Source organism: Nematolebias whitei, chromosome 12 (assembly GCF_014905685.2).
Source record: "Nematolebias whitei isolate Nwh7 chromosome 12, NemWhi1, whole genome shotgun sequence".
Lineage (NCBI taxonomy): Eukaryota > Metazoa > Chordata > Actinopteri > Cyprinodontiformes > Rivulidae > Nematolebias > Nematolebias whitei.
In genome coordinates, this window is record NC_056509.1 from 40,230,964 (window position 1) to 40,241,430 (window position 10,467).

Below are 10,467 nucleotides of genomic sequence, written 5' to 3' on the forward strand. Positions count from 1 at the left end.
TAAATAAATACTAAACTAAACTACAACCACTACTACTACTTGTACTACTATTCCTACTCCGTGTTTGTTCACTTATCATGGAAGAACTGCACCCTGAAGCCCCACGATAAGTGAAAAACCGCAAAGTAGGAATAGTAGTACAAGTAGTAGTGGTTGTAGTTTAGTTTAGTATTTATTCACATATATATGTATATATACATATATATGTAATATGAAGGTGTTTTCAACTCTTCCTACACTCATGTAATATTCTAAACAATGTTTCTAAACTCTAAACACTCTAAAAGAGTGCAGAATGTCATGATTTCAGCTCCCTGCCTCCTCTGCTCTTTGCCATCTGCAAGTGCTCTTGGCCACGCCCACTTCTCTGCTCTGCACGGTGAACAGCTGATCAGCTGCAGCAGGAAGCTTTTCCTGCAGCTCTGGGCTGCACAAATGTGCACCAGGTGCTAAATAATTTATTTTAAATAAAAATTCCATGCCGGTCGTGCGGCTCCTCCGTCAACCAGCCAATTGTGTGTCATGTCCAGTCTTATTTTGAAAAACCTCGATAGAGCGAGTCTGCGATAAACAAACCACAAAGTAGCAATGGATTACTGTGTGTATGTGTGTGTGTGTATATATATATATATATATATATATATATATATATATATATATATATTTAAATATATATATATATATATATATATATATCCAATATATATAATATTTACTTATAAACTTGTGCGTTTCGTCAAAATGTAACAAGATAACCATCTAAAAACAATCTGTCTGCTCACCTTTATAGTAAAGGTGTGTCTCAGTCTAAATTTTTTTTTAAATAAATGGACTTTAACAGTCAAATCAGTTGCATTTCACATTTCATAAAAAATATGTATATATTTAATTGTACATCACAAGTTTTATTATACAGTTCTAATCTGAGGCTTTATCTAGGGAGGGCAGCAGACTTGGACATGTTATAAATCTGTTTGGGAATGAAAAATGTAATGTTTTTGATACAGTGTGTGATTATCGATCAGTTACGATATTGAATGAAAGTTTAGCCTGATTAAGATTATGCCTGTTGTGGTAAGATCTAAGCATGAGAGCAAACACAAAATGTGGTTTCACTCTTGTTACAGGTCTGGGTTTCCTGGTGCACAGCCTGTGTCCATGGACAGACAAAACCTTCGATTACTCGAGCAGAATCCTTATAAAGTCAGCTGGAAAGCTGATGGGACACGGTGAGTCGATTGGAATGTCTTAATAACAGATTACTCATGTCAATACAATATTTGAGTCTTTGATTAGACAAATTTATTTCTCTTTCTGTTGATTCCACTCATTACTGTCAATATTTACACGGTAAGTTTTTGTCCTCAGGAGCTGTAACAGTTTTTTTAAATTAATCTTCCTTAGCGCAGGTTTGAATTTGGATTTATTCACATATGCTCCCCAAAAAACAACAAGTTGGCTCAGGATTGTGTAAATAGTAAGGTCTAGACTTTTCAGAATGATGAAAATCCCTTTATTCTGCTCTTTTTTTAAAAAAAATTTAGCACTTTGCAGTCATAAGGAGAGGCAGAAATAGATTCAAGAAGGGCAGCAAACAGGAAATTCTGTGCAGGTTGATGGAGCTGGTAAATTCAGGCTGGAAACCTCTTTGGAGCCAGGTATACCTGCAGAACGTTTCACTAATTGAGAGAACAGAGAGGAAGTAAATTCAATAGCTGCAAAACAAATGGGCTCCAGGGTCACCTGAGCCAGCTCTAATTATGTTTCATTATGTAAAGTTTTACTCCTAATTCTAACAGTTCTGCCACAAAAAAAACCCTTAAACATCAACTTGGGGTTTGATTTTACAAAACATGAACCTGATGGGTAAAACTTCTGTTATTATGCAGAGTTCAAAAGCTAAACCCAAAGGTAAGCCCGCACTCATGGGAGCTGAGTGCTCTTTTTCAATGATACAATCCAAGCAGGTCTTTAAGACATGATTGAGCCAGGTGATTAAAAGCTTTGTACATGAGGAGAGGTCTGAAAGGTATTCTAACATGACCTGCGTTTCCTGATTAAGTTTTAATTACAGCATGTGGCTAATCAAGCAGAGTGCTCGTTGTATAGCAGCGTGGACTTGTAAATTAGCTTCACTGATGCATGAACACCGACTGTGACCAGTCTCTACAAAGAATAACAAATGCAAGAGGGCACTTGTTCTTTCCTGACACGTTCTGTTGTGAGTTTGTTTTTCTTTTTTTCTTTTGTTTTATCTCTCTCTGGTGCTTGAAGCTAATGCAGCAAGGGGAAAGAGGTTTTAGTATTCTGGTAGTCTGTTGTGAAGCACTGTCTCTCTCTGGCTGCTGCAAATGTGCATGTGCTGATGAATATTTAATGACTGCAGTCAATTTCAGATTTTTACATATCAGTGCTTTAATTTCCGGTAAGCAGGAGACTGAGAGAGAACTGATCTGGCTCCTGACCAAGACGCCGCTAATGTGTGTAATTAGCTGCTGTTATCAGCAAATGCTCGAATATGTTGCTAAAAGTTTTGGCCTTAAGTTTGAATAGTGATTCTGCGCGCTTCCTCTGTCGCCTGCTTTTTTTTGACATGCAACCTGTTTCTTCCCTCCAGATATAGTGTGCATGTGATTTATTCTAACTTGAAATACTGATGTAAAACAAGGCACCGCAAACTGAGTGACTCATCAGCAAGGCTCAGGATATGCAATATATTGTACAAGTTTGCCCAAAACATCAGATTTTGAAGTTAAAACTTTGAGTTTCATAAAGTGTGTTTCAATATATACTGTAGTTGAGATCTTTCCTAGCGGAGTTCTGTGGAAAGGTTTTAAACAATCAATGTCTTACATGTTGTAGATAACATTTTGAATGACCTAAGTTTCAAGAATTAAAGTTAAATTACAGGGATGTGCATTTTAGCTAACATTCTTTAAATCTGTCCGTAATTATTTATATATTTTTTTTTAATAATAGCGTCCCCCCGCCTCTCCTCATTTCTTCTTTGGGTGGGTGAGTGGTAGGTGTTCACACGGACTGGAAAACACCACTTGGAAACAACTTGCCTCTCATAACCAGGCTCTGGTGTTTATAAATGAAAATTATTGCCAGTCCATATTGAATAGAAATAAACGTAAGACCGTTGAATTATTATTTCTATTATATTTGAAGAGTGTCCCTAAAATGATCTTCCCTAGGCCAGATAGACAAGCTAATGGCTAGTTTTAGCGAAGTGGATTACTGCTGTCTTATAACTTCACCAATCTAAACCATTTATTTTTATAGCATACTTGCCAGCTCATTTACATTTTTTACACCATCTTAAGTTTCACATTACTCAATTATTTGGATGTGCAAATAACATTAACAGGTGCTAGCTAGCTGTAGCACTTCTGGTGCAGCTGTGGGCACTTTCAGCCATATATAATATTTCTGCCAGAGTATCAGCGCAATACTAAATTGATGGCAGTGTTTTTTGCCCCGCTCCCCTCGGGCAGAGGGTTGAGGAGCATTGAGTGGGGAGCCACTGGACTGAGGAACAGCTTCTACCCTGATGCTGCTGATCTCACGCTGCTGATTTAATTCATGCTGCTGTGTTCATTCATACTCATCTGCTCACACGGACTCATGTTTGCGCTGCTGTTTTTCAGTGTATTACTGTTTTTGCACTACTAAGTGTTTAGTGTATTCTTAGTTCAGCATAATTCTTAGTTCATATCTTAGATCGTATTACTGTTTTTCTTTTACAATTTATGCTTTCGTTGGATGTAACTGGGACCCTGTGTACACAATTTCATTCCACCACATGTATCACACGCGATGCAAATGACAATAAAGAACCCTGACCTTGTATTTCTGAACTAGCTTTTGCATGAAGTTCTATGTGATTAAGATTGAAGTGGTTTTAGGACAGTGGTTTTGACACAAAGCAGCTGTTAGCGTGACGATTCAGTCAGAATTAAATTTTATTTCTCCAAACTGAGACTGTTTAAATGATTATCTGCAACCGGTAATAAATTAATTATTCATAAACTTTCCCCATAACCCCACTTGAAAACATTTGAACTATCCTTTTAAGTGGGAAAAGTTAGTTAACATCCAAGTTCATAATTTTTTAATACAGATAATTATATTTTAATTACCAATATCAAAACATGGGCAGGTATAGAGAAATAAAATGTACGTTTTAGATTTATTGTCTAAAATGTGAATCAGTGTAAATCTTTTTTTTTTTTTTTCCCCTGGAGCTGCAGAAACACTGCATTTTACAATAAAAAAAGTTTCCTGACTCTTGTTCAAATATCAGCAGGTTTCTGGGGTTAGTTGAACTACAAACACATTCCACATCAGCTTCAGCAGATCAGCTTTGGTTTCTGAGAGGCGGTTTGGTTTGCAAGTCGACAGACTGGGACAGTTCTCGTTGTTTTGTTATGTTTCTGTGGTTACAGCATCCTGTTTGTTATGCAGCTTTTCATCTAATTTGCGTAAACAACATTGCACTTTAACAATAAAACAATAGATGCACGGTGTGCGCATCATTGTGTTATAAATAAATAAATAAAATGTAGCTGTGCCGTGATTTGTAAGAGCTTTTATAAAAGGCTTCTTTTTAAATCTGTGAAGGACGTCTTGTTCAACCGCAGCTGATTCCGTTTTATCATCTTTCAGAGTCGAGCGACAAATGGCATCCATTTAAAATCATGTCACTTCTTTCAAGTTTTTATTCTTCACTTGGCATTTTCATACTTTGTGCAACAATTTTATTTACACAATAATTTACTTTTGCAAGCAGAATTCTCAGAAACTTTATATCTTCTTGATAACTTAGGACCGGGGCGGGGGCGGTGGGGGGGTTAGTCTTTGGAAGAGTTTAAATATCTGGGCATCTCTATAGTAGGATGGAGTGGGAGATGGATCAATGGATCGGGACCTTGTCCTCAGTAATGAGGACGTTGCTTCAGTCAGTCGCGGTGACGAACGAGCTGAGTCGAAAGGCAAAGCTCTTGATTTACTTTTCTGTCTGAGTTCAACCCTCACCTGTAGTCATGAGATTTAGATCATGACCGAAAGAACGAGGTCCTGGACACAAGAGATTAACTTCCTTCGTAGGGTGGCTGGACTCGGCCTTAGAGAGAGGGTGAGGAGCTCCGTCATCCAGAGGGAGCTCGGAATAGAGCCGCTGCTCCTTCTCATTGAAAGGAGTCAGTTGAGGTGGTTTGGACATCTCTGGTATGCCTCCTGAACACCTCCCATTAGAGATTTTATGGCCACGTTCCCCTATTAGAAGGCCCTGGGGAAGACCCAGAACTCTCTAAAGGGATTTTGTATTTTTTCTGTGTACTGAAAAATGTCGCTTTTGCGTTTGGCTTTTGCAACTTGTATACCGGTACTTTTCCACATATTTAACCTTATTTACAAGTACTTTCCCCACATAAATACATTGAAATCTATGAAATTCCTTCAAAAAAAATTTTGTCTGTGAACTCTGCTTCAGCATTGTCCCGATTCATTCTCGGTAATCCAGGTTGATAAATCTAACAAGGTTGAGCCAGGTCCTCTGGACGGGTTCTTCTTTGTTGAAACGTTTTGTCCTTTATCTAAAAGACTACTTCAGTCTGAGGAGCTGCAACAATCTCAGTCTTATAAATAGCACCTTATCATAGTTGATCAACCAGTTTGTTGCTGGCAGCCAAAACTAGTTGTTCACGTGAAAAACAAGGACCTGATAGATGGTGCCCTGATGGCCACTTGCTATTCACAGAAGGCTGATTGATACTTGCAATAACAGCATTGTAAGAGGGGAACAGTTGAACACGAAGGCCTCCGCCCCTGTTTAACGATGGTTCCCTTCACAAAGATGGCTTCCTGCACTCCTCTCTCAAACCAACGTTCCTCTCGATCGAGGATGTGCACATCATCCCTGGTCATCCTCAACATGCATTGTTGCTCCATTTGTCTTCTTATGTTACTATTCTCCTGCTGTTACATTTTAACTAGCCTTTTGCTACTTTTACCTTCTTGCTAGTCTTTTTTGTTACTTTTAGCTAGCCTTTTGGTATATTTAGCTTTTAGCTAGTGTTCTGTTACTTTATGCTTTTTGATAGCAATTTGTTTATTTTAGCTTTAAGCTTGTGTTCTGGTTCCCTTAGCTTTAGAACCTCTTAGTTTATTTATTTTTTGCACATTTTAACTAATTCATTCTTCCTTCACACTGAATTTTCTGTGTAAATGAAATTTCTAGTTTGATGAGGTTTACTGTTTGTAAGGGCACGGTGTGATCTTAATTTGTCATTCCCATCATGCACTGCTTGAACACTGCAGAGGAGTTCATATTGAATGTTCTACCTTCTATTCAGTGGGATTTTTAGACTTGAAAATACATTTTTAAAGGATTTTTTTTCTTCTTTTGGTCAAGGTGGTGCAGAAAAAATTTCTTTCCTCTTTGCTTAGAGCCAACGGTTCTCACTCAGGTTTTTTTGAACTCTTCCTGTATTTCTTTCTTTTTCTTTTTTTTAACCTTGTTAGAACAGGTTCCTATTCTGAATATAACAAATTACCCTGTCACCAGTTCTTATTTTGTGATTCTATGTAAATGCATTTAACTGGAAAAGTTCACAAATTAATTTAGCAAATGTTAAATTTCAAATTGATTTTTTGTCTGGGTTGCTTTAGACCTAAATGGGTTATTTTGGCGCTCTTGTCTAATGACAGCAGGGCTGTGCATCAACCATACTGACAGCTAAACTGCCTCGCCCAGTAATACAATAACAAGCAGGATGATGACAAACTACTGAATTAAATCTACTTAGCTAAAAATAATTTCCAGTTCTGTCTGATGCACAGACCAGCCAGCCGTACAGTGCATTAAAAAGGCTTTTGCTGTCTGTTATCGGCCAATGCACAGCTTCTAATATGCTTTGGAAAAGAGAGCAAAATCAGTGGATTGCCAGGAGAACAACCATAGACCAAGATGAGTTTTGTCAAGTTTGCAAGTGTTAGATTAGTTTATAATAATAATAATAATGAATTTAATTTGTAACGCACTTTTCATTAACAAAAATCTCAAAGTGCTATGTTTATGCCACAGAGAGGAGGGAGGAAGGAGAAAAATGAGGTGAAGAGTGACCAATTATGCTCACAGGAATTTAACTATTGCTGCTAAACTGCACTGCTGAAATTAGGAAGTCTTTGACTACCGTACTTGATTTGCCGTCAGAATCCTCACCACTTCTTAATTACCTCTTTAGTATCTCGCATAGGATAGGGAGTCTGATATGCATCCATTTCTTTTGACCTAAAGAGAGTAGCAATATGTTTACTGCTGTTATTTTACAGTAGTGTTTTACAAACCTTAAGATGCTTATTTAGCTAATTGTTTTATTATTTAATTGCATACATCTTTGTTCAGGTTCACATTTCCCCCAAAACTCAGTGCTTACAAGTTATAAACGATGTGCTGGAGAGCGTGTAACCATTTTCTTCTTTGCTTTAATTAGCTCTTCTTTTACGGCCTGTGCAGCATGGCAGAGATAAGCTGCTGACGTTAATGGTAAAGTAGTCCCTTTCTACTTAGCTGTTCGTTTTTCGCGAACTCGCTCCATTTACGGTTTTTCAAAATAAGATTGGACATGACGCACAATTGGCTGACTGATGGATGAGCCGCATGATAGGCATGGAGTTTTTAATTAAAATAAATAATTTTAAATTATTTAGCACCTGCTGCACCTTTGTGCAACCCACACTGCAGGATGAGCTTCCTGCTGCAGCTGATCAGCAGATCTCCGTGCAGAGCAGTGGGCGTGGCCAAAAACGCTTGCAGGTAATTGAGCGCAGCGGAGGCAGAGAGAGGGAAATCATGACATTCTGTGCTCTTTTAAAGCATTTAGAGTTTAGAAACATTGTTTATTATCGTGGGGCTTCAGGTTACGGATCCCCCGCAATAAACCAGGGACTACTGTACAGCAACATATGAAAGTACTGGGACAGCTACCAGTATGTAGAGTGGAACTGTTTGTTTTTTTGCAGATATTATAACTGTCCACTTTAGTGCTTCCCTCCTGCTAATGGAGAAGAAACCTTTAAGAACAGAAGAGCATTTAATGAGTTTAGCCCATAACTTTGTGGCAACCAATTGCATTTTGCTCATTTTGTGTAGATAAGGGAGACCTCGGACACCTCGGGTGTGTTATTGATTTGATTATTTGAGTAGACTGTGAATATTTTCATCCACAGAGCCTTTGCCAAATTGGGAACGCAAACTTCTAATGTGTACTAAGTGTAGTGTAAACATAGTTTTACTTGGCTCTTTTGTGCAAATATGAATAAAAAAATGCTGTGTTCTTTGGATTAAAAAGCAACCCCAAAACAAAAAAAGAAAGCAGCCCTTCTCCTTCACGTATCACTAACGATGTGTAAAGCTGGTGGATCTGATCTAAGCCCACCCCGAAGCTCAGCTGCTGTCAGTCATGCTGCCAGACTGGACTGACAAAGCCGACGCAACAGTCGGCTGTGCCTCAATTAGGGCTGAAGAGCTTGGGGTGGGGGGAGGAATCTGAGGCTCACAAAAACCATCAAAGGACGAGATAAGAGTAAAGAAGGAGGCAGGCGTAGACCGACAGTGGTGTGCACAAAGGAGCACATTTTATTGAATCATTTCCGATTTGTAAAAAGGGACAAATTAAAGTTTCTACTGTAAACGTAATTAAAGAGAAGTGGGGTGGGTTGGGGGAGGAGGGATAAAATAGGTGAAACTGTGATGAAGAAGAGGACCACGGGTAGTAGCAGTGAACTAATGATCTCCTGGTTTCTTCAGAACATGCTTGACAAAGTTACACATGGCTAACTGGCCAATTAGACAGCAGGGGAAGCACTTGTGCTCAGCGCAGACCTGTTTTGTCCTCACTGGTTGACAGATCCTCTCACTTGTGACGCTCAGCCCGTTTGATCTTTTGAGCCATTTCTCCTTTTTTGACATAAAAGCTGTTATCCTTTTACACAAGAGTATCCTCCTGTCTATGGGAATCATCATCTGCCTAAACAGAGTTGCTTAGGCATTTCCTGTTCCCCACCTCACTCCTCCTGCTTCTTTTTAATGTGTTTATTGTGTCCACTCCTGTCTCAGAAATGCACATTAAGTGCAGCAACATCCGGCCCATTCATCATTGTTTCCCCCTTTCCACCCACATTTGATTTTTCTCTCAGAAAATGTAAGACTTTTGTGTTTTTTAAACTTTTTATGTGGAGAAGTCAAACTCATTTCAGATTTTTTACTGCACTCCTTTAAGAGTGGTGAGTTAAGATGGACACTTTTCTTTTATGTTGTGCTTGTGAAGCAATTGACTATTATAGAAATAATTAGATTAGAGCCTCTTATTGTGTCCTCAATATAAACCTTGTTGAAAATATACTTACCATCTATCATGCCATCTATCTTCATGTATCTGCTTGGACATGTGGAAGAAGCAGTATTGAGATTCACTTTGTGTTAGAACAGTAACCACTTAGCATTCTGCCATTCAAGCATTTAGTTTAACTGTAGTCTCAAGTTACTTCCGAAGTATTACTTGATTTATTCCTAAAGACAAAATGTCCTGGCTGTCATTGGGGCCAGGGGCAGAGGGAGTCTGATTCAGTGGCCTCAGGATCCCCTTTCTGCTATTTGCTGATGATGTGGTCCTGTTGGCATCATCGTGCCGTGATCTCCAGCTCTCACTGGAGCAATTTGCAGTCAAGTGTGAAATGGCTGGGATGAGAATCAGCACCTCCAAATCTGAGGCCATGGTCCACAGTCGGAAAAGGGTGGATTGCTTTCTTCGGGTCGAGAGTGAGGTTCTGCCTCAAGTGTAGGAGTTCAAGTATCTTAGAGTTTTGTTCATGAATGAGGGAAGAATGGGAGCGTGAGGTTGACAGACGGATTGGTGTGGTGTCTGCAGTATGGTTGACTCTGAGCTGGTCCGTTGTGGTAAAGAGATTACTGAGCTGTAAGGCAAAGCTTTCTGTTTACCAATGTTCCTACCCTCACCTATGACCACAAACTCTGAGTAGTGATCGAAATTGAGATAGTACTAGTAGTGATACGAGATAGCGAGTACAGGCAGGGTTGAAATGAGTTTCGTTCGGGCATCTGGTAATGAAGCTCCCTGGGTGCCTCCCTAGGGAGGTGCATGGGCATGAGACCCAGAACACACTGGAGAGACTTCTCTTGGTTGGCCTGGGCCTTGGAATCCTCCCAGAAGAGCTGGAAGAGGTGGCTGTGGAAAGAGACGTCCTGGGCCTCCCTGCTTATGCTGCTGCCCCCGAGACCCGACTTCGGAACAAACAGAAGTTAATGAATGGATGGACAAAATGTCAAAGTATGGGCTTATATAAAAAAATAATAATAATTTAAAATAATTTATTTATAAATATTAATTCATGAATGGATGGATGGATGGATGGATGGATGGATGGATGGATGGATGAATG

The 10,467-nt window shown here is 39.2% G+C and overlaps 1 protein-coding gene across 1 annotated transcript in view; it reads left to right on the top strand.

Annotated features, from left to right (window-relative positions):
- The window catches only part of rngtt (RNA guanylyltransferase and 5'-phosphatase), a 125,554-nt gene that overhangs the window by 15,374 nt on the left and 99,713 nt on the right, over positions 1-10,467 (top strand). Inside the window, exon 8 of the mRNA XM_037685579.1 lies at positions 1,128-1,229. Within this exon, the coding sequence (XP_037541507.1) occupies positions 1,128-1,229 (102 nt within the window). The remainder of the gene's footprint in view (positions 1-1,127; positions 1,230-10,467) is intronic.